Raw genomic sequence first — 25,094 nt, forward strand, 5'->3', positions numbered from 1 at the left:
AACTCTTCAATGATGCCTAGAGGGCACGAGTGGAATGAAAAATAATAACACCGATGGTTAACCACCCATGTAACTAGGAATCCGTAATCTATGGATTAGAACAGTTGAAACATTGACAAAATAAGGTATAGCAAGATATTATGGGCAACGTGATGGTTAATCTTGGACCCAATTGTAAACTATTCGATGGTATCTTGCAGGCATACTTGGGCTGTGAAATAATAACACCGATAGGTAACTACCCGTGTAACTAGGAATCCGTAATCTATGCATTAAACTAGTAACAAATTAAGGTAGCATATGATCGAAGATGTAAGCTTTGCTGTTGCTGGGTGTTTCGGTTACAAGAGACAACAAAGCGTGCGTAACCGTCTGTACTATCAACAATGTGATTGGACAGTGGTATGTTCTTCCGTATCGTAAAGTGTTTTAGTCACGAGAGATAAAGAAATATCTGGTCAACGATGGTCTGAATTGTTCAACATACCCCGGGGACACGGTTCGAGTTTACGAGGCTAAAACTGATGAGTAGTTACAGGGGCCACTAGACTGCACATTACACTGGGAGTGCTCTATCGATGATCGAAGATTGCACGTTCCACTCTGTCGTCAAGTGCTTCATTTGCAAAAGATAAAGGAATCTGTGGTCAATGTTGGCTCAAACTTCCAATCGTCGAGACCATAAAAGTCTAGCTCTCGTGAATAGTCTATACGATAATAAATTCTAATTAATCTGGTTCAAAGCTAGCATCGAACAGTTATAGCAGAATCTTTAAACAGTTAACTGGTCTCTAAATAAAATTCCTCGGCAAATTAGAAACTACTTAACCTCAACGAAACCTATTTCGAGATTGATTTCGTACGTCTATCGCAAAATTCTTATTATAGTGCTTTTACTTCTTTCGTACACGCCATAATGGCAACGAAGCATTGCTGCAGATACTGTCAGCAATGTGATCGCGCATTGTAAGTTCTTCCATGTCTATTGCTTCACAAGAGGAAGTGTTTCAGCTATAAAAGATGACGAAACCCGTTGGCACTGTTAGCCTAAACTTCGATGCGCGTCACGGACGCACTTGAACCGTAAAAGGCTAACACCAATGGCACGAACATTTAACACCGAAAGGCTAATAAGTTTTGACATCGGACGAGACACTTAGTGACGACTGCTGACCTCTAGTGTCCCGCGCGAATGCATATATTGCAATTGTTAACCGCCTGTACAAGTGAACGTCCTTGTCAGTAGAATGAAATAGTTACTGGTGAGACACAGTGGGTGGTCAGACACTTTATGACTGTTTGAACGATCAAAGTGCTTACTGGGTATCTTGCCTCAAAGAGTCATTAATTTTCAATTAAGGAGATCCTGAACAGAATTTTCCGCTACGATTGAACCGAATGCAGTTTGCAAACTGGATGCTGATCTCTGCAAGTTGAGATCAAGTTCTTAGGGTTTTTGTGTTGGAATAAATTTGTAGATTTGTAGTTCTTAATTTTTAGTTACGAAGATCTTCAACAGAATTTTCTGGAACGAATGAACTGACTGCAATTTGCAAACTGAATATTCATATTTGCAAGTTAAGATCAAGTTCTTAGGGTTTTTGTGTTGGAATAAATTTGTAGATTTGTAGTTCTTAATTTTTAGTTACGAAGATCTTGAACAGAATTTTCTGGAACGATATAACTGACTGCAATTTGCAAACCTAATTCTGATATTTGCAAGTTAGGATCAATTTTTTAGAGTTTTTGGATTAGATACACGATTGAAAAGAAAATTGAGAATAAAATAAAAATATTTATTCGATACTCTTCGAACCAGTTTCGATGCAAAAATTCCAATCTTATGGAAAAGTTTTGGTAGTCCAATTTTACAATACACTTCTGCATGGGTGCACTGTACAGGTATCGAAAAGTATAGAATTTAGAGAAGACTCTCGACAATTAAACGGATATTCATAAAATGTATTTATAGCGCGATTCAGCGTCTTAGGGCTATATCTTATTATAGATTCAGAAATATGTGCAATTTAGATCGTGGCGAACTGTGATTAAGCGTGTACTTGGCGCTGGAGATTGTCATTTAGATTAAAGTCTAGAAGAGGGAACATTAACAGACGACCAACACGGTGGAGCGTCTACTTATTCCTTATTATTTAGAAAAATCGTACAACGATGTATTTAATAGATAATTTTATGGCCGATATGTATCTTCGCTAAATAACATAGTAGCCGGCGAGCATTAAGATTTGTTTCTCAGAACCGAGAGTTGAGACATTAACGGATACACGACGTGGTGCAACATTCGTTTCTCATTATTTACAATAATCATACACCGCTCCGTCTAATGAATAAGTTTGCAGTTCATAGATATTTTTCAACCGGCCGACGAACATTAAAATTTCTTTCCCAGAAACGAGAGTCGATACCTTAACGAACAACCAACGCGGGATAACTTTCGTTTCTCGTTATTTAAAATAATCGTACGAGGCGATTCACTTGATAAATCGCTTTATAATTTCGTCTACAGTTTTTAAATAACAGGAGCAACCGACGTTAAGGTTTATTGCTCGGAACCGAGTGACGTGGCGTTAATAAATAACAGATACGGTGCAATCTTTCCCATCGTTCATAATAATCCCGCAACGACGTGTTCGATAAATAATTTTACAATACATACAATCTGATACAATCTAATCAACGAAGATCACGATAAGTTTCCTAGAAAAATCATACATCGATGATCGTTACCTTCACCAACCTTACATCTCTCGTTATTCATAACAATCAAACGACCTAATCGACTACATTTCCAATTCAATACATCGTACATACTCCCGATAGTCATTGAACGTTACGATTCCTTTCCTAGAAAACATCCATAGACGAGAATCAACAACAAATGAAAACCTTGTAAAAGTCATAAATTTCACGTTAATCGCGTACGATTCTACGTGCAATTTCTTTCATAATTGATCACACTGTACGCGTTCACCAAAGGATCACCACAGTCGCGAGTCGCGTGAAAATGAGAAGCAGCGACGATTCGTTAAAAAAATCTCCGAACAATTTTCCAACTTCGTATTGGCGAGCACTCGACGCTCTCGGTCGTTGAATAATTTATTTTCACGGGGCGGTAATTCCCTTTCGTTTATCCCGCCGTTGAAACGTACGGTCTTGGAAACAATTTGAGTTAACGGCAGATAACAATTTCAATAACACTCGGCCGCCTCCGCGGCGATGGTTTACAACGCGCTGCAACGCGCACGGTACGCGTTTCTCACCGCGGCGGTGGCCGAGCAACATTAACGACGCCATCGATCACACACAGCGACAGTTGCAGATTGGAGTTCTCGTGCTTTCCGCAAACAGATCGATTCGTTCTACCGTTCGAAAACGAGCATCAACGCCGCGAACACGTACCGACGGCGACAATTCAATTTCAGTTTTTCCATCGAGCCACGCTCGCCCTTACGCGCGAAATGTTCATTTCCATGAAAACACCTCCGTCGCGAATCTTAATGAGCAAAACGTCCAGCAAGAACCGTACCCGAGTCGACGATTCTCCCAACGGGAGAAACTACGATTCTCTTACGCTTCCTGGTAGCCGGAGACACGAAGTGGCTTTCCACGCCGCGGAATCGTCGCGAGATGAGTCGGTTCAGCGACCAGGATTACCTGGAACACAGTCTGCGATCAACGTGACGAACGGCACTCGGTTTTTCTTTTTTCTTTTTCTTTTTCTTTTCCTCTTTTTTTTTCGTGGAATTCTTCTACGCCGATCCCTGGGAAACTTTTCGACTCTCTCTCTCTCTCTCTCTCTCTGTCTAATCGGATATTCGCGTTAATTAGCCCGACTGGTGTTTTTTTTTTTCTCGCGTGGAACATTTTAACTCCCATTCAGAGTCAATTCGGATGGAAATTACGCTGGCGATTTAAACGCTGGAGGAAGGAAAAGCCGGTTCGTCGAGATCCGGGGAAAATGTTGGGAAAAAGAAAGTCTACGGAATATTTAACATTGGGTTAGTATTTCTTTTGGTAGGTGTGTGTATGTGTGTGTGTGTTGGAGAATAGTTGTGGATAGGTGAAGATATTTTTTTTTTGAAAATTGTTTGGATTGTAATCTTTTATTTAGATTTATGGAAGGTGTAGGAGGGAAAAGAAAGTCGATTGAATATTTAATATTGTGTCAGGTATCTTTTTTTTTTATGAGAGTACGAAAATAAGTGTGAATAGGATAGGAAGAATTTTTTTTGAAAATTGTTTGAATTGTAATCTTTTATTTAGGAGATTTATGGAAGGTGTAGGAGGGAAAAGAAAGTGGATTGAATATTTAATATTGTGTTAGGTATCTCTTTTTTATGAGTGTACGAAAATAAATGTGGATAGGATAGGAAGAAATTTTTTGAAAATTGCTTAGATTATAACTCTTTATTTAAGTCGTGTATGAAACATGTAAAAGGAAAATGAAAGTCGATTGAATGTTTAACATTGTGTTAGTATTTCTTTTATGTGTTTGAAAATAGTCGCGAATAGGTAACAAAATTTATTTTCAAAATTGTTTGAATTACAACTCTTTATTTAAGACGTGTATGAAACATGTAAGAGGAAAAAGAAAGTCGATTGAATGTTTAACATTGTGTCAATATTTCTTTTATGTGTTTGAAAATAGTCGCGAATAGGTAACAAAATTTATTTTCAAAATTGTTTGAATTACAACTCTTTATTTAAGACGTGTATGAAACATGTAAGAGGGAAAAGAAAGTTGATCGAATGTTTAACATTGTGTCAATATTTCTTTTGTGTGTTTGAAAATAGTCGTGAATATGTAAAAAAATTCTTTTTTGAAAATTTTGTTGGATTGCAACTCTTTGTTTAAGTCGTGTATGAAACATGTAAAAGAAAAAAGAAAGTCGATCGAATGTTTAACATTGTGTCAATATTTCTTTTGTGTGTTTGAAAATAGTCGCGAATAGAAACTTTTTTGAAAATTTTGTTGGATTGCAACCCTTTATGTAAAACGTGTATGAAACATGTAAAAGGAAAAAGAAAGTCTATCGAATATTTAACATTGTGTTAGGTATTTTTTTTATTTTTTATGTATGTTCGAGAATAGTTATGGCTAGGTGAAGAAATTTGTTTCGAAAGTTCCTTGAATTTAAATTGTCTAGATTGTAGCCTTTTGTTCAAGTCTTGAAAACGTAACCGACTCGATGGAGAGACTATACATTATAAACAGTAGTCATTGAATTTTTCTTGGAACAATACTCCATCTTGGAGTGGTTCTCAGCGAAAGCAAGTGACTATAGTCGATATTTGCATCGAATAGAACCGCTTAAAATACTTATCCACGCAACGAACGTAAAACAACAAGAAACAAGATAAATAGCCTCGCGTGTGTTATTTGTTTCGTTAAAAATTATAATTCGAATTACATTCCCCTTGAACAAATAAAACCCCGTCCGTGTGTTCGATCGAGTAAACACAAATAAATCACCGTGAAGTGTTTTTATTCGGTAATTTATTATACGAACAAAATCGCGTCCATCTCTGACAGAAGATTTATAGATATCGTAAATCAATATCGGTTCAATTTCTTTATTTATCCCGAACAAACCAACAAATAAAAGACACGATACAATTCTGGCGAGAAACGAGAACCGGGACATCGAAATACGAAGAACGAGTAAAGTCGTTGATCGGTCCGTTGTAAAAATGAATTCACTCTGCAATGGAACAACGAAGTAAATAATTAAGGTCTGTATTCTCGCGAGTTCGCGTTACTGAATGCTCGATTAAACTTTCCCGTCTGGAATAAATTTTCCCGCCAGGAAGCAAACCGCTTTCGAATGCGGCAACACCGGGACCATAATCAGCTGACAAAGGATACTGATTCTGCAATTAAATCGATTCACGGGCGGGCTTTTACTCGATGAGAGATTACCCCCCGAGTGAATCTCTTCTACTCTACCCAAGCCCACCTCCTCAACCTCCCATCGTTACTCTTTTTTCCATTTCTTTTCTCCAGACGGTAAACGTGGACGCTGACCCTCGAGTTCCTCGTTATTAATTGCGGCTATGCATACACAGTGAGTCAGCGTGTAGTCCAAGCATAAAGGTAGCCGCAAGATAGAAGGATGATCCGTGGATCGAACCGGTTCGAAGATAAGAGATAACACGGAGAGGGAGGGGAGGGGGCACCGGTCGAGAAATCGATCGAAAAACGAACCCGTTCCGATTTTCTTGCCCCGAAAGCCCAACGACGTTGGACGCCATTAACCAGCTTTTCTTCGTCGGTCCTTCGTAACAGATCCCATGACAAACGGGGCGCTCGCCACGCGATAAACTCACCGCCACTTAAGTCATAAACACGATGCGAGGATCATCTAAAACCGTTCGAGAAACCGCGCGTTACGTTACGGTTTCTTTCATCTCGTTCCCCAACGATTCGTTTTCTAGGCGGGAAATTTAAGTATCGAAGTCGGTCCATCAAAATTGAACGAGACTGGTAAATCGTTCCAGATCGTCTCGTTCTTGATCTTTTAATTGTTGAATTAAAGAGCGAGACTGGAGCAACTGGACGAAACCAATGTGATTTTCGACCAGTTTTGTTTATAATGTAAGTTTGATTACTCTGGAAATTCGAGGGGTATTCCAGAATGGAGTCTTATACTTCGTTTTGTATTTTTTAAACAGGATTTAGGTGCACACGATGGGTGATTATGTTACGAAAAGAAGACTTTTTATTTTTTATTTTTGATAAATATAACAGATGCTTCACTGCACAATTTTGACAGGAAGGTCGAATTTTAATCGTGTCTTTCCTTTTAAGGGGACGTTTTGGTAATCTTGGTTTCAAAAATTGATTCTTTTTGTTTGAAGAATTGATGCTCTTTTTTTATTTTCTCCTCCATATGATGAAAGTGAAAAGGACGAGCGAAAATCGGTATTCAAACTTCAAATATTGTTTTTCTAATTTTAGAAATTTTTTTTTTAATCACTTCTATATTAGGCTAGATGTTGTTTTCCATCTTATATGAGCAGTCTTATATAGCAATCGTGTCAGCCATTTTTTCAAAATACCCTTCACCTAAGATTACACTATATATCGACTAGATTAGTTAACATCAGTAAAATGAACAATGGTAAAATTTGAAATATACCTTGAAATAATAAAAGGATCATATTCTGGTGAAGATATTCGGTTATCGACACCAATAACAATTTTTTATAAAATAAAAAACACAAATTAAATACCATAATACAAAAAAACTCTCTTCTTCAACCAAAAAGATTGCGTATCTCTTTCGCCTTTCTTATATCTCAGTCTTCATAATTTTATTTTTGACTCATCAATCTCTCCTTTACAATTACTTACGACCTCAAAATACTCCTCGTGTGAGTCACTTGAAACCGCTCTCTCGTGAGTCATTTAATCTATCATTAATTTTAGAGAAATTGTCTACCATCGAGTATGACCTGGTCGTTCGATTCTCACAATTTTAAACAATTTATCCAGCACGTGGAATTGTATACGGACAAAACCTCGATACTTGTACACGAACCCACTTTCGTTGCTTTTCGTTGACAAGTGGAGGGTCGGTTAGGCAAGGAGTTCCGAGTGTTACGTTCGAGAAGGAACTTACGAAACACTGTCTATATTTGAACGTTGTTATGCAACTAAAGGAGAGGAATTGCTTTAAATAAACAACGAGATAAGTATCTTCGCATGGGGGTCCATTGAACCGAAGCGTTGCGTCAGAACTTGAAAGCGGTCCGCAAGCGACACCTACGTGCAAAATCTATCGTAATCCACGAATCGAGTCGTATTCATGGAATCGATACCTCGTTCTAGGTGGGGTCGATATCGGTGCCCAATATCGTTGTAACTGTTTCGTCATTTCAACCGTGGACCTGCACTTTTATCAGCGCGCACTTTCTTGAGAGATTTCGATACTTGTATCCGGGGAATCATGTGCCCGATGTCGATGCAATAAATAACTATTTAACCTTTACACTCGTACTTTACAGATTACTTCGAGTAATCTGTGGAACAATCGTAAATTATGAACGTATAAATAAATCGAAACAAAAAATTTCTTTATCAATTGGCGAGGAACATCTTCGGTGTGGAATACGAGTGCAATTTTTTATTTAACACCTCGTTGGATAGTGGCTCTATAAATGATATTTCGCTAAACTTTTGCAAAGAGACAAAAGAAATCTAGAGAATCGCTGCACACTTGTTAACATTAACGAAAATACGATTTGAAGAGCAAAATTTAAAAAATTCCCTACCGGTAATTTACAAAAATACAAATCGATGGCTTTTTGCAATCCAAGACACGGATTTTCACAAAATTGAAATTTATTGCAGTTCGTGTGAAATTAAGATGAGTTTATGTCATCGTTTTACTGGTTTCGAATTTGTTTAAAAAATACATAACTTTAAAGTTTACAATTATCTGGCAGTACGATTGAATTTTTATCTCGAAAACAATCAATCGTATTGAGTTACTTCTTTTTCCATCTTCTTCAATAAAGGTTGATCTATCGGAATAAATTTTCATTTAATTCGAACAATCGTTTCTACAACGTGAAAATTATAAACGAATCCTTAGTGTGCAAACTTCCATTCGAAGTGCATCGGTTAAGAAACCGAGAAAAAAATCTGTATTGAATTCTGAAAGTTTCCTCAACGAAATAAATAATTTCCAGAGTGGGTATTCTATAATTAACATTTCAATGAGCTATTGAAGGTTGTGGCACGGCCCGTCTCGGGTTCTCGCGCTTTATTGTACCGTACGATATCAATAAAATCCACGATAGTATTAAAATCAACAGGTCTCGCAGCCGGTATTAATTTAAGCAAGGGCTGTAATAAAACGCTTTCGCTCGAGTACATCCTGTTTCCCTTCTACGGTCCTTTCGTTCGCCCATAAATGTTCCATGGGGGAGTAATAAATCAAACAGCCGTCAGGATGTTGCCCGGCTGGGACAATTTTGCTCAAATTGGCAATAGAATCTAAGAGCCCTCTATAATAGAAGGTATCGCGTTCGAAAGTCCTTCAGTCTTCGGGAAACTTTCGTATGCAGCGTGTCTGCTTTCCGTAAATCCACGAGTGGATTTTCCAAGATCGTGAATCACAAGTGTGGCGATTTCAACCACCGGAAGAATCACCGCTGGTGCGGAAAACTTCTTCGAGAAGTGTCGTTGGAAACGAGCGAATCATTTCCGATTTTCAAGCAAGGTGAACACATCCGCGATGGCTCTCCCAGGAAATTACTACGCGAAAAAGGAAAAGAATATTGGAAACAGACCGAAAGTGCATCGCTCGAATCAGGGCCATCTCGTCGGTCGCTCTTGGAGAATATTAATGACAGGAAGCAATCGGATCTCGTACGATCGAATGGAGGGGATGAGTACTGTCAGTATGTGTGCAAGTTCAACGCTTGAAACTTTAGGAGGCAAAAAAGAAATTTTCTTTTTTAATTGATGGCGTCTGTGATATACACCGAAGAGAAATTTATCATATTGGGTTGTTAGGTCATTTAGTTTTTTGGGGGGAAATGAAACAAGATTTTTTTCAGAGTGTGTAGACATTTTATTGAATTGTATATTCTTCGTTTTGAAAAACGAAATTACTTTTCGAATAAGTCAAGATGTACAGAGTTAATATAATAATTAAATAATCGTTGTACAATCCGGTTTTGTTAGTAGGGTATGTTTCTTAAAGAAATTCGCAACCATACGATGACTCCAATTTTAAATTTATAAAAATCCCTAACCTCGACTGTAAAAAGTAATCGAATTACGTGGAAAGACGCGATTGCAATTATGCAAGTTATAGAGAAAATAAAGAAAGTCTATTATTTTTTACAGAGAGATTCATTTCTTGCAAAATATTTTTATTTCGTCACAATGCTTCGTCAAAAATACTTTCCACATGTTGGCTAATTTTCTATTTAAATTTAGAAAACAATATTCGAGAAGCAATTTTTATAGTCGTATAGAATCAACGAGCCACAAATTCGTAATTTATTTTCAAAAATTGTATTTTCTTCGAAAAATGAATTTTATATTGGGTCGTTCGGAAAGTCGTTTCGTTTTCCAAAATGAAAAATATAAAATTCAACGAAATATTTATACACTCTAAAAAAAACGTGTTTCATTTTCATCAAAAAAAAAAACAAAATGACTTTCCAAACGACCCAATATTTTCAATTAGGTCAGGTACCACAGAGCTCTATAAAGAGTTTTTTTTTTTTATTATAAATTCCGAAGTGACTTTACAATTTGTTCAGCAAGAACATTCGGTAAATTGTGTTAACGGGTGAGGTTGATTAATACGTGGATGTTATCCCTATGAAGAACATCTGTTAAGGTAAGGTGCCTTTAGGGTAGTAAATCCTTAGGTTGTTTCCTATTCAGTCTAGGAAGAAGACTAGTTTTGTATAGCTTTTTCGCTAATTCGTTAGGGTGATTGTCTATTCTTTTCTTGTAACTCTTGCAGCGACTGTTGATTTCGTCGGTAACTGTTTTCACTTCGAGGTCCTTCCGGATTTCGTCATTTCAAACATACCAAGGAGCATTAGTTACTCTTCTGAGGATTATGGACTATAATGACTCAAGCTTAGAAATGTGACTTTTGGCAACAATGCCCCAGATCTCGATGCCATATGTCCAAATGGGCTGTATAATTGATTTCTAAATTAAAAGTTTATTGTCAAGACTTAGTTTAGATTTTCTGCATGCAAGCCAGTACATGTTTCTCCTTTCAATGCGAATTTGATCGGTTTTAGAGCGTATGTGATGTTTTTGGCGGCAATGCCCCACATCTCGATGCCATATGTCCAAACGGGCTGTATAATTGATTTCTATATTAAAAGTTTATTGTCAAGACTTAGTTTAGATTTTCTACATGCAAGCCAGTACATGTTTCTCCTCTTAATGCGAATTTGATCGGTTTTAGAGCGTATGCGATGTTTCCATGTTAATTTTGAGTCCAAGTGAAGTCCCAAGTATTTAACCGATTTGGTTTGAGGAACTCGTAAAGAGTAGAAATACACGATAATTTCTCGATGTATTTGTCATTTCACAGATTTACCAACTAGAGTAACTGTTTAAGATCTTTACAATAGAGTTCGTACGTTGTGAGAACTTTAGTGAAACATTGTAATTTTGTAGCTCCGATTACCAAGAACCACCATGGAGTTCAACGTATCATTAATCCGTAAAATATTGCAAAAGAACACCGCAGAACTCCGTAAAGAGTAGAAATACTCGATAATTGTCATTTCACAGATTTACCAACCAGAGTAACTGTTTAAGATCTTTGCAATAGAGTTCGTACGTTGTGAGAACTTTAGTGAAACGTTGTAATTTTGTAGCGTCGATTACCAGGGACCACTGTGGCGTTCAACGCGTCACCAATCCGTAAAATATTGAAAAAAGAAACAAGTAAACAAGTTTGCAAGTAGACAAGTAGATTTCCATCGTGGTTGGTGCCCGGTGCGTTGAAATCGCGGTGTCGTTCCAGTCTGAAAAACGTCAACCTCGTTCGAGCGACACTCGACTCGTAATTCAGCAACCGCGGTTACCCACTAACCTTAACCGAGTGCGCGAACAACGATAATAATGGCGGTGCTCGATAATAGGTCAGCGTCGGAGAAAGTTTTCGGCGCGTCGCGTCGTTCCGTTATATACCAGGAAGACGAAGAAGCAGGCCGAAAAACGGCTCGTGCTCGGGCGACGCCCATCTTCTCACGATTTCGCGATCTGGGTCGATCGTCCTCGAGATAGATCTATCCGCGTAACGCGCTTCGAGGAAAAAGAAAAAAAAAGGAAACAAAAAAATTAACGCGTACACTTTGTTAATTTTTCGCGAAAGCACCACGGTTTCGAGGTTAAAATCTGACCCACTTCCGCTCGGATTTGTCTATTCAGGTAGCTTGCCTGCCGCGCGCGGAACACTTTTTGCAAAGTGTTCTCGAACTTGTGATCGGTGTAAGGTGATCTGTAAAATGGCGGGGCGTGGCGCGTTTTAAGTTCACGATCACTTCAAATAGAAGATTCTCTTCGTGGAGAAGAATCTACGATATAAAATTTCTCTGTATTCCTTTAAGCGAGGTACGAGAGGTTTGAAATCTCCTTTGAATTCAATTATTGTATTATCCCCGGCCACCTGTCGTGTCAGTACCGCGCTCGTAAGCGTGCACGTGTAATCAAAGTCGATCGCGAGTTTCCATCGCGTAAGTTCGGGAAATATCCTTCACAATAACTGGAGAATATTTCGTTAACTTCGTTTCGAGATTTTCTATCATTTTCGACGTAGAAAGTTTACTGTAACCCACCCCCGGAGGAAAAAAGAAACAAACATGAAATAGTCTCGAATTGTGTCGCACGGATTGTTCGAAAACAATGAAAGATAAATCAGATTCGCGTTGAAGCGCATCGGTGTGTTATTCAGCGTGAAAAACTAAGTCGAAAACGTGGAAAGAAATTTTTCGATACGATGCTCGGTTCACGAGTGAAACGAGCTCCAAAGTTCTCGGCGCACCGGAGTCGCTCGCGTGCCCCGTTTCCGTTCGAGCTCGATTATCTCCGGAAGGGAGCTCCGTACGAAAAAAATGCACTCTACGTTTTTTGTTCGTTTTTTCGCGACGAAAAATTTTTCATTCGGTCGCACTGGACGAATCGCGAGCGATTCGTTCGATAAAACGCGTGGAACGTTTCACTTCGTTCTCGCGCGGTGAATTCCGGGATTCTATCGTTCGATCTTTATTTATCGCGTTAATTGGGCTTGTACACGCCGCGCGCAGCTTAAGAATCTCTCTCGGTATATCACGAATTACGCTTTTGCGCGTCCCGTTAGTCCAGCGACCGTCGAACGGTCCGACATTCCGCGTAACGATCCGGGGAAACGGTCACCGATCCTCGTCCCCTCTTAATTGCAATTAATCGTCGTCGGTCGTTGGTTCCACGCTCCGGAGCGCAACACTGTCGCCGGAAAGGGGATTTTCCGCGAAACGCGTCCCTGGTTTCTGCGGCCCCCTCGCGCACGAACAGCTTCTTACGATCGCTAATTGCGGACACCTGTTCTAATTGCTCGAAACAATCGGCCGCGATCGCGCACCAAAACAATTGGCATTCTAGACGCGGGCGCGCGGAAAGCCCTTTCCTTCGATTCAGAGAATTCAGGCAAACGTTTAAACACGCCAATGGGGAGAAACATTGTAGCAGTGGTCGTGGAATAATTGTTTAAACAAACCTCGAAAGTAACGTTTCCCGATTTCACGACAATTTTCACTTTTCGAGAAACCAAGACATTGGAGAATTGAAAACAAGAAAACTGTGTGTGTTTAATTTTTGAGTATATTCTACACTTGTTAGTAATGCATCGTGGTGGTTTTCAATTTATAAAACGTGCACGTAGGAACAAGTAGTGAGATTTTATCTGAGAAGTTAAGTAGATCAAGTAGATAGTTTCGATAGAAAAATTTCATGAAAATTAATTTTCTTTTACAAAGTTTCTAGGTAGATGTTACTTTAGAGAATTCGAGTGAGAATTTTGCAGCCATTTTACACGTTTCCCTTTCGAATCGGTTTGTAAAGATTCATTGTGTAGATTCATTTCGTGGGAGATTCTTATCGAGTTTTTTAAGTATTTTATCATTAATAATAATATGGAACTCGGTACTTAATTCGTTGATTTGCTGTAAATTAAATGAATTTCATTATTATTTCGTTGAAATTAATTTTCTCGAGAGACGAGAGTTATAAATAGATCGTGACTTTTTCTTTTTTTTTTTTTTTTAAGAAAGAAATCTCAGGAAGAAGTCCTCACTGGTAACGTTCGAGGACACTTCGAATCTTTTTTCCGATAAAATATTTACGGACGCGGACGAGTTGGAATTTCGAAGATTCCCTTGAAATGCTTTCCTGAAGTTCCATTAATTTTTTGTTGTTGCAAAAACAGGTTCACAAATCAAAAAATAATTTTATAGTCGGAACCTGCTTCTAAAAATCGTCAAGCAATAAAAAGTAACGGCTTTGCGTGTACACGATGATATACAAGGTGTACAAAAATATTCTATCCTACATTATCGATTTCTTTGTTACGAGAAGATGGATAAAGTACGCAACAAAATATTACACTTCTTCTGTATACATTTTACACAATGAATCGCTCTCATCTCAACTGTACCATACTTTCCGAGCCACACGGTACATTTACAATCAAGATTCAATCCTTTTCGTTAAAAATAGAGCGATTGGAGATATAACGAAGATTGGATAGGTATTCTATAGAAAATTATTAGCGTTTCATCTTGAAGTTGCTGATAAACTCATCAATGAGGCTGATCCAGCAAACCTTGTCTTGGACTAAATCTAGAACTCGATTCCTGTATGAATCGATTCGTAATTTTCTCAAACCACTAAATTAATGATTCCTCTGTTTGTAACGAGAAAGAGCAAAACTGAATTTTTCTAGAAATAAAAATCTATACTACACGTCGAGTCGTTACTTTGCGTTTGCTTTATAATTCTCAGAAACAGATACTTCGAAAGATGTCACGTTTTCAACGAAGTATATTTTTCTTGGAACGAAAATAATTTTCCTATCCGGACACATTCGTGCTGGCGATCGATCTCGCGTCAAAGGTAAAAAATGAAAGCTTCGATTGAATATTTGAACGTTGAAATGGGCCGAGTTTAAAAGTGGAGCTTCGCAATTCCATTTCTACGGCTAGAAAACGAGACTCCGGCGCGGAATAGAAAATAAAACTATCGCGATACAAATACGCCCGCAAAGTGAAACGTGCATTCGGTTTTCCATTTGGCCGCACGTGTGTACGTGCTCGCGAGCTACGAGTTTTAGTACACACACGAGCTACTGCATCTCACGAGATCGTTAATTACGAACACTTGCTCCAATTACATGAAACAATCGTGACTAACTAAAACTAGTCCCGTTAGTCGTTCGCGGATCGGTGCGGGCTCAACGTCCGCTAAACATCAACACGATTTTGCTATCCGAATCGGTGAATCGGCGACTTGAGTAATTCACTACGATTCGCTGTCGAAGATGTTCCGAAGTGGCTGATTGCACTTAGAAAACTTTTAAAATCGAACTTTCTGTGACGTTCAGTTTCTGGAATGCTACTTCGCCACCAGTTTTCGAACAACACGATTTTACTGTATTATACGAAATTGAAACGCGAAGTCGACAAAAATTATTCCCCTTACGATCGATGCTTTGTTTCTTCATAAATGTCCAAACTTCAATCGTTTCATCACAACAATTATCAGAGATAAAATATTTCTTAAAACTTTCAAAATAATTAAAAGAAATATATTATCGTAGAACCAACGAGTCGTTTGTGGAGTACTAGAAAAAGGTGATTCAAAAATTTTCAAGTTTATAATTGATTAACTTTTGGTGAGTCTTCTAGACCCACACTCTCTAGAGAAGAAGCCGGAAAACGAATTGTTTTATTGCCTTCAGTTTTCGAGAAACAAAAGGTTTTGTAAAATCTTAGAATTTTCAACAATAACAAGGTATTACGTGAAAAGTAAAGACCTTAGAAAGTTTCGATTGGTCTTCAAAGATATAGGAAAGTTTCTCGAATATTTAAAATTCGCAGCCAATTAGCTCGGTATTACCCACGACGAAGAATTATCGTTCGCCGCGAGTAATACCGATTACCAGGTCTCACCACGTGGAGGTTGCTGCGAGCGGAGACCCGGAGAGAGATAGATGGAATCAAAGTTCCATCGATCTCCCTCGATGCGCAATACAAACGAAATTACTAAACCAGCAAGATGGAAGGAATCAAAGTTCCTTCGATCTCCTGGTTCAGTTCTACCGAGCGATTACATTGTGGAAAAATGAGGCAAAATTGGGAAAGACGCGACGCGAACCGTGGAGTTGATCCTACTAGATCTATCCCGTTTCTCCTCGGTGGGTCCGATTCTAGAGAAAACGAACGACGCCATCCACTCCCCTAGAGGAGTGCCCCGTTTCTCCATCTTTACGACGAGAGGGTCTTATTTTGGAGGCTTTCGCAGGGACCAGCAAAAATGCCTGCTCCTGTGCTCGCAACATGCCCTCTCTGGAAGCGGACGCACCGGAGGAGACGGCGATAGACCGTTCGGACCAGCTACACGGCCGGTCACTTGCTTATGCAACAAGCAGTGGTGACCGGATTGAGAAACGAGGAAGCGAGCAAAAATAAGCTAAAAATTGGATAATTGCTCGGAAGTTGCTGCGAGCGGAGACCCCGAGGGAGATAGATGGAATCAAAGTTCCATCGATCTCCCTCCATGCGCAATACAAACGAAATTACTAAACCGAGGAGATCGAAGGAATCAAAGTTCCCTCGATCTCCTAGGTTAGTTCTGCCAAGCGATTACTTTGTCGAAGAAAATGAGGCAAAATTGGAGAATACGCGACGCGTACCGTGGAGTTGCACCTACTAGGTCGGTCCCGTTTCCCCTCAGTGGGCTCGATTCTCAAGGAAATGCGCGACGCCGTCCACTCCGCTAAGGGAGTGCCCCGTTTCTCCCAACTCCGCAGCCAGGAGCCACGCAGAGCGTGGACCTGACTCACGGAGGATGACGAAGAGAGGGTCTTATGGAACAAGGGCTTCCGCAGGGACCGGTGCGAACACCTGCCCCTGTGTTCGCAGCATGTTCTCTCTCAAAGCGGACGCACCAGAAGAGACGGCGATCGAGCGTTCGGTCCACCTCCACGGCCGGTCACTTGCTTATGCAACAAGCAGAGGTGGCCGGACTGAGGAACGGGGAAGCGAGCAAAAATAAGCTACAGATCGAATAATTGCTTGGCAGATCACAGATACTGGTACATGGAGCCTTAAGACTAACTTAGTCTAAACTTAAAATTAGCTGTCCCCCTGTAGATGCGACGAAGAAGTCCTCTTCGTTCTTCGTTCTTCGTTCTTCGTTCTTCGTTCTTCATTTTTCTATATACCTAGCTAAAGTAGCTAAATGAAATGTATAATAAGTATTAAACAAGACAAGACATGTGGATCAATGGTTAAATAGATGCATGTAGTAAGAGAGACAACAAACGAAGCAGTGACAAAAGAATAAACATGAAAAAACAAGTACAAATTAAAATCGGAGAATAAATACAAATACGTAAGTACAAATAAAATAAATGAAGCAAAAGCCTAAGAAAAAAAAAATTAGGGAGAGGTCGCCAAGGCTGACCACTGTCCACCAATGGGCAGCTGCCATCCATGGCTGTCCGCGGAGGGTCCAGATACCTAAAATGAAGAGATCCGTCCACCTCGGAGGCGCCCGCTGAAAAGAAATTTTCGTCAACCGACGAGTCTACTTATACCCCAGTTGAAGGTGACTTACCGTTACTTCGATCGCCTTTGTTCGATCTAACCGAATATTTCAACAAATCGATGGCTTTTGAGCCATTATTTGTAATAGGACATTGTTCATAATTGTTTAAAGTATGGTCGGATGATGATTGTTAATAATTATGACTAATAAACATTATGATATTGCGAAATCTGTGAAGGCGAAGGGTTCCTGTGAATGTTTGTTCATCTACGCGACTGTTATTAACATTTACGCATATTCTGAACATTAACGTTATAATATGCAATCTATTTATTCCTTATAAATGATCAATTTGCTTATAGATATTAATTTTGATCGAAATTCGATGTATAAACGTGTTTCTTAATGTTTTAAAACATAGAAAGTAATAATTGTTTATTAGATACATTAATTTAATTTTTGTTTAATTCTTATAATTTACACAATACCCGTGAGAATTGAATTTTTTACTTAAATAAACCAAAATTTAATTAATCACTCTTGTAGATAGAAAAATCGCGAACAGTTGTGAATCGATAATCGATACGTGCAACCTTGACAATATATGTTGGACCTTAACGAAAAATTCTATCGTGAAAAATGAATATTTCACCCAAGTGATATTTTAAGCTATTATTTACAGTAGGACATTGTCAATAATTGTTTAATGCATGGACCTATAACAGTTGTTAATAATTATGACAAATAAACATTAGGATATTACGAAATCTGTAAAGGCAAACGATTCCTGCGAATGTTTATTCATCTACGCGATAGTTATTAACATTTATGCATGTTTCGAATATTAATATTACAGTATACAAATTACTTATGGATTATAAATTATTAATTAGCTCACAGAAATTAATTTTGTGGTATGTTTCTCAATTTTCGATCACAATAAATTTCTGTAAACTAATTAATGATTTATATTCCATAAATAAGATGCATATTGTAATGTTAATGTTCGGAATATACATGAATGTTAATAACAATCGCTTAGGGGAACAAACATTCACAGAAACCGTTCGCCTTTACAAATTTCGCAATATCTTGATGTTTATTTGTCATAATTATTAACAACTGTCACAGGCCCGTACTTTAAACAATTATTGACAATGTTCTGCTATAAATAATGGCTTAAAATATCATTTCAATGAAATATTCATTTTTCGCGAAAGAATTTTTCGTTACGATTTAACAGATATTGTCAAGGTTAGACGTATCGATTATCGATTTACAAGTATTCACAATTTTTCTATGTAGAAAAGTGATTAATTAAATTTCGGTTCTTTTAAGTAAAGAATTCAATTCACACGCGTATTGTGTAAATTATAAGAATTAAACAAATATTAAAGAAATGTATCTAATGAACAATTATTAACACGTCAATTATAAACACGTCAAAAACCACCTTTTACTTCGAATCTCGATCAAAATTAATGTCTGCAGGCAAATTGATAATTTACAATGCATAAATAGAATGCATATTATAACGTTAATGTTCGAAATATACGCAAATGTTAATAACAATCGCTTAGAGAAACAAACATTCACAGAAACCGTTCGCCTTCACAGATTTCGCTATATTTTGATGTTTATTAGTCATAATTATTAAAAATCATCATCGGACCATACTTTAAACAATTATGAACAATATCCTATTACAAATAATGGCTCAGAAGCCATCGATTAGTTGAAATATTCGGTTAGATCGAACAAAGGCGATCGAAGTAACGGTAAGTCACCTTCAACTGGGGTATAAGTAGACTCGTCGGTTGACGAAAATTTCTTTTCAGCGGGAGCCTCCGAGGTGGACGGATCTCTTCATTTTAGGTATTTGGACCCTCCGCGGACAGCCATGGATGGCAGATGCCCATTGGTGGACAGTGGTCAGCCTTGGCGACCTCTCCCTAATTTTTTTTTTCTTAGGTTTTTGCTTCATTTATTTTATTTGTTCTTACGTATCTGTATTTATTCTCCGATTTTAATTTGTACTTGTTTTTTCATGTTTATTCTTTTGTCACTGCTTCGTTTGTTGTCTCTTTTACTACATGCATCTATTTAACCATTGATCCACATGTCTTGTCTTGTTTAATACTTATTATACATTTCATTTAGCTACTTTAGCTAGGTATATAGAAACACGAAGAACGAAGAACGAAGAACGAAGAACGAAGAACGAAGAACGAAGAACGAAGAACGAAGAACGAAGAACGAAGAGGACTTCTTCGTCGCATCTACAGGGGGACAGCTAATTTTAAGTTTAGACTAAGTTAGTCTTAAGGCTCCATGAACCAGTATCTGTGATCTGCCAAGCAATTATTCGATCTGTAGCTTATTTTTGCTCGCTTCCCCGTTCCTCAGTCCGGCCACCTCTGCTTGTTGCATAAGCAAGTGACCGGCCGTGGAGGTGGACCGAACGCTCGATCGCCGTCTCTTCTGGTGCGTCCGCTTTGAGAGAGAACATGCTGCGAACACAGGGGCAGGTGTTCGCACCGGTCCCTGCGGAAGCCCTTGTTCCATAAGACCCTCTCTTCGTCATCCTCCGTGAGTCAGGTCCACGCTCTGCGTGGCTCCTGGCTGCGGAGTTGGGAGAAACGGGGCACTCCCTTAGCGGAGTGGACGGCGTCGCGCATTTCCTTGAGAATTGAGCCCACTGAGGGGAAACGGGACCGACCTAGTAGGTGCAACTCCACGGTACGCGTCGCGTATTCTCCAATTTTGCCTCATTTTCTTCGACAAAGTAATCGCTTGGCAGAACTAAACGAGGAGATCGAGGGAACTTTGATTCCTTCCATCTTCCCGGTTTAGTAATTTCGTTTGTATTGCGCATGGAGGGAGATCGATGGAACTTTGATTCCATCTATCTCCCTCGGGGTCTCCGCTCGCAGCAACTTCCGAGCAATTATCCAATCTTTAGCTTATTTTTGCTCGCTTCCTCGTTTCTCAATCCGGTCACCACTGCTTGTTGCATAAGCAAGTGACCGGCCGTGTAGCTGGTCCGAACGGTCTATCGCCGTCTCCTCCGGTGCGTCCGCTTCCAGAGAGGGCATGTTGCGAGCACAGGAGCAGGCATTTTTGCTGGTCCCTGCGAAAGCCTCCAAAATAAGACCCTCTCGTCGTAAAGATGGAGAAACGGGGCACTCCTCTAGGGGAGTGGATGGCGTCGTTCGTTTTCTCTGGAATCGGACCCACCGAGGAGAAACGGGATAGATCTAGTAGGATCAACTCCACGGTTCGCGTCGCGTCTTTCCCAATTTTGCCTCATTTTTCCACAATGTAATCGCTCGGTAGAACTGAACCAGGAGATCGAAGGAACTTTGATTCCTTCCATCTTGCCGGTTTAGTAATTTCGTTTGTATTGCGCATCGAGGGAGATCGATGGAACTTTGATTCCATCTATCTCTCTCCGGGTCTCCGCTCGCAGCAACCTCCACGTGGTGAGACCTGGTAATCGGTATTACTCGCGGCGAACGATAATTCTTCGTCGTGGGTAATACCGAGCTAATTGGCTGCGAATTTTAAATATTCGAGAAACTTTCCTATATCTTTGAAGACCAATCGAAACTTTCTAAGGTCTTTACTTTTCACGTAATACCTTGTTATTGTTGTAAATTCTAAGATTTTACAAAACCTTTTGTTTCTCGAAAACTGAAGGCAATAAAACAATTCGTTTTCTGGATTCTTGTCTAGAGAGTGTGGGTTTAGAAGACTCACCAAAAGTTAATCAATTATAAACTTGAAAATTTTTGAATCACCTTTTTCTAGTACTCCAAAAACGACTCGTTGGTTCTACGATAATATATTTCTTTTAATTATTTTGAAAGTTTTAAGAAATATTTTATCTCTGATAATTGTTGTGATGAAACGATTGAAGTTTGGACATTTATGAAGAAACAAAGCATCGATCGTAAGGGGAATAATTTTTGTCGACTTTGCGGTGGAATTTCGTATAATATAATAAAATTGCGAACGAATTAATATAAACTCGGGTGATTTCAATGCGTGATGACATAGCGCCATCGTCGGACTCGGAGTCTGTTAAATGCAACTGAAAAGTGTACGAAGTAAAGATAGAATAATGACGGTGGTCCGTGTAAGCGTAATCTAAATAATTATATTATATCTCGTGTCGATCTTAGATTGAATCTTCTCGAGTAAAAATATAAAAAGGAGTAGCGTAATTGAATTAGAACCTGTTCGGTATAATAAACTGTAGAAATTCGATAGTAAAAATATGAGTTGTAAAATAACGAATTTTTCGTAAAAAGGATCAAATAATAACAGTAACGCACATTTTTGCGCCAGGATTCTAGACAAAAGAAAACAAAACAACGAGTGAGAAAATAATATTAAGTAAAAATAAGTACACGATACTGTATAAAGGCATGGTACTTGCGGTTGTAAGCTGTTATCGGCCCAACCTTGCACGAATAATAGTCAAAAGAGTTAATATGCAAATGTTGCTCGTAAATGTGTTTAAATAAAACGTCGAATAAAATTTCTCCCCTAATGCAAACCAATGGTCATTAACATAATGATATAAAAAAAGAAGGGAAAGACAATTATTATAATACCTTACGAACCGAGGAAGTAGACAAGGTGTCTTTACAAGGTAAACCTTAGCCAACGTTCTATGAATAATAATTTGAAAAAAGTGCCTCGAATCTTCCGGCAAGGAGGAAAACTCACTGGCGAAACAATCGAGGATACGCGAAACGTGGCGGTGGATGTAAACAGGAAATTAACAACGAGGAATGATATTCTTCGTCGACCGTTTCTTTGTTCCGCAATTACGAGCAGAATGTTCCGAGCTCAGCCTCGAGGCCGTTGCAAGAGTCTCGAAGACGCGAAACTTTTTCGTAACGAGCCACCTAACTCTCATTTACCAACAAACGCTCCGATCTGTTTCGAAAAAAAAAGAAGAAGAAAAACGAAAAAAAAAAATCAACGAAGAAGCCCGTACGCAATTCCGTGCAATCAGGACCTCTGTTGAAAAATCTAGAAATCACTTATGACCATGATCGCACCGATTCCTCTGTAATGTTGAATTCTCGGGGACCGCGCGAGGCGCGGAACTTTTCTTTCGTTCTCGACTGCCTCGTGTTTCTCGTCGAGATATCTGATGAGAAAGGCTTGTTCGGATTACGCGATGGGTACGCGATAATGATGATTACCACGTCACGGTCGTCCGTGGACTGCGGATATTTTTCTCGCCGCCGTGAAATCGTACACCGGCGCAATTACGATATAAATCAATCGCTTCCACGCGGGAAATTAATAGCGGCGAATGGATAACGGAATTGCGGAATGGTTGCCCGCGCGCGCGTGTTTCGTACGGTCGCGGTTCCCGCCAATAACGCGCAACGATCGACCGAAACGATCGTAAAGTCGTTAGACGGGACCGAAACACGCGACTTTGACGCTCGTCTGATAAATTCGCTCCTTTTGGAGCGAAAATTTAGAGCCGAGAAAATTTCTCGAATTTTTTTTGTTAAATAAGTTGTGGATCGGAATTTTGAAATAATTTTTAATTTCGATGAGGGACTATTTTTTGTCATTAATTTTATTAGACAGAATGACAAATTTTTTATCGATATTTTATTAGACAAAATGACAAATTTTTTATGGATATTTTATTAGACAAAATGACAAATTTTTTATCGATATTTTATTAGACAAAATGACAAATTTTTTATCGATATTTTATTAGACAAAATGACAAATTTTTTATCGATATTTTAGGTTGCGTTTTGAACGTTTTATGTTTTTTTTTTTTGTATATTTGGTAATGATTGACACGTGGTGTATACTTTTCAAGTTCAAAAAACTGATTTTAATAACAGAAAGTACTTGTGGTATAATTTAAGGATTTGTGAGTTGATATCGAGAAGATCAGACGACTGTAATTTTGAAACCTCAGAAAATGTTCCTGGATAGTCAAAATTTTGAACGAAACGAAAACTAGAGTAAGCAATATTACCAACAACTTCAACAGAAACTCTTTTCGCTATTGCCAAAATATCTCTAGATGCATAAACTCAGTCCTTGGAATTAAAATGAATCTAAAGTGATCCGGTATCACTATTAACACACCTATGAATAAATTTCTTCCACTCTTAGTCCGCGATCAACTCAAACGTGCTCGAACCTCGATAAAGGTTCTTAAATGTTCAAAATTCGAAACAAACGACCCGGGAACGATCGTACTTAATAACCTCATTCCGTGATCAACTCCATGAAACTTACTAAAAACCTCGATAAGTGTCCCTAAATGTTCAAAATTCGAAACAAACGACCCGGGAACGATCGTATTTAATAACCTCATTCCGTGATCAACTCCATGAAACTTACTAAAAACCTCGATAAGTGTCCCTAGATGTTCAAAATTCGAAACAAACGATCTCGTTCAACTAAGCGATACCCTAAACGAGGTCAACCCTGAACTTTAAACGAGGTTAAGTTACCAGCACCGAAGCAATCGATCCCGAAAAATTCCCAAAAATCGTCAAAAATTCCCCCAAAAATAGGGGAGAAACGCAATCCCCTTAACGTTAACACGCTTTACCGGTTTACGGGGCTAACGAGACGCTTTCGATGTTTTTCTCCCGGCGTCGCGACGCAGGAGAGCGACGGTGGTTGCGATGGTAGCGACGCCGAGATGATCGGTAACGGGAGACGAGGAGGCGGAACGGAAAGGGATCGCGATATGGAGGAGGATGAGGACGAAGGAAGGGAGGAAAGGAGCTCGGAGGGTGGAGGTGGTGGAGGTTTCGGTGGTTGGAGGTCCCATTTGCTCGGTGGGCTGACGCAACGTGTCAAATCCTGGTACTGGGGCGCCAGGCCCCTCGTAAGTTTTATAATCAAACGAACCACAACACACAGATCTACCACGCACAGATACTTATTCTTTACGTTCTTTGTCACGATTTGTTTCCTTTTTCTTTTCTTTTCTTTTCTTTTTGTTCTTTTATTCTCTTTTGTGTTCCTTGCGAGCCGTTCCGCGACGTTCGATGCTCTCTTGCGAAGCCCCGACACTTCGAATCACATCGAGTATACAAGTTCGAACGCGGGAGTATTCAAATTCGAAATTTCAGTCTTAACGAACCCGGAGAGTCTCGAAATTCACGTGGATATTCGGGAGAGTGAAAGTTGAGTCGAACCGATATGTACTGGCCGCTCAAGGTCACCGGTGAGCTACCCCCACCATTATATTCGGTACTTCGTCGCTCTGTTTCTCTGAATATACTACTTTCCGTGGATATTCAAAAAAGTGAAAGTTGAGTCGAACCGATATGTACTGGCTGCTCAAGGTCACCGGTGAGCTACCCCCACCATTACATTCAGTACTCCAAAGCTCTATTTCTCTAAGTAAACCAGTTTCTTCGAAATTTGATAGTCACCTTTTGTAACATTTGATACTCGCGAGAAAAGCCACGTAACTAAAAAATGTTCAATCGTGCCTCTAAATAAGAAATGTAATCAGAATAACGTGTAATGTAATTTTCAAAAGGTTCGTCGATGCGCTCGTGTAAAATTAAAATTAAATAGAGTTGTGTCGCTTTTCCAGCAGAGACACGATATAAATTGCTCGGATCTTTCCACGCGGGTGGAAAACGACGAAAGAAATTTGATCAAAAGCCCGATGTTTGTCAGAAGTCTCTCAACGGTTCCAATCGAGTTCTTCGAGACTCCTCGAGTCTCTTATATTCGTTAAGACTGTCGAGATCTTCGA

At 39.1% G+C, this 25,094-nt stretch overlaps 1 protein-coding gene across 7 annotated transcripts in view; it reads left to right on the plus strand.

Annotated features, from left to right (window-relative positions):
- Window positions 1-25,094, plus strand: part of Dysc (whirlin protein dyschronic) — a 226,673-nt gene that overhangs the window by 187,930 nt on the left and 13,649 nt on the right. For 4 of the 7 annotated variants that reach the window (XR_012992002.1, XR_012992003.1, XR_012992005.1 and 1 more), the window contains one exon: window positions 23,985-24,209. The exons of 2 other annotated variants lie outside the window; for them this stretch is intronic. Coding sequence is in view for 2 of the 5 variants with exons in the window: in XM_076311025.1 (XP_076167140.1) it covers window positions 23,985-24,209 (225 nt within the window). In the remaining 3 variants the exon portion in view is untranslated. The remainder of the gene's footprint in view (window positions 1-23,984; window positions 24,210-25,094) is intronic. One more of the 7 variants, XM_076311027.1, reaches the window with a different exon arrangement.

Source organism: Ptiloglossa arizonensis, chromosome 5, assembly GCF_051014685.1.
Source record: "Ptiloglossa arizonensis isolate GNS036 chromosome 5, iyPtiAriz1_principal, whole genome shotgun sequence".
Lineage (NCBI taxonomy): Eukaryota > Metazoa > Arthropoda > Insecta > Hymenoptera > Colletidae > Ptiloglossa > Ptiloglossa arizonensis.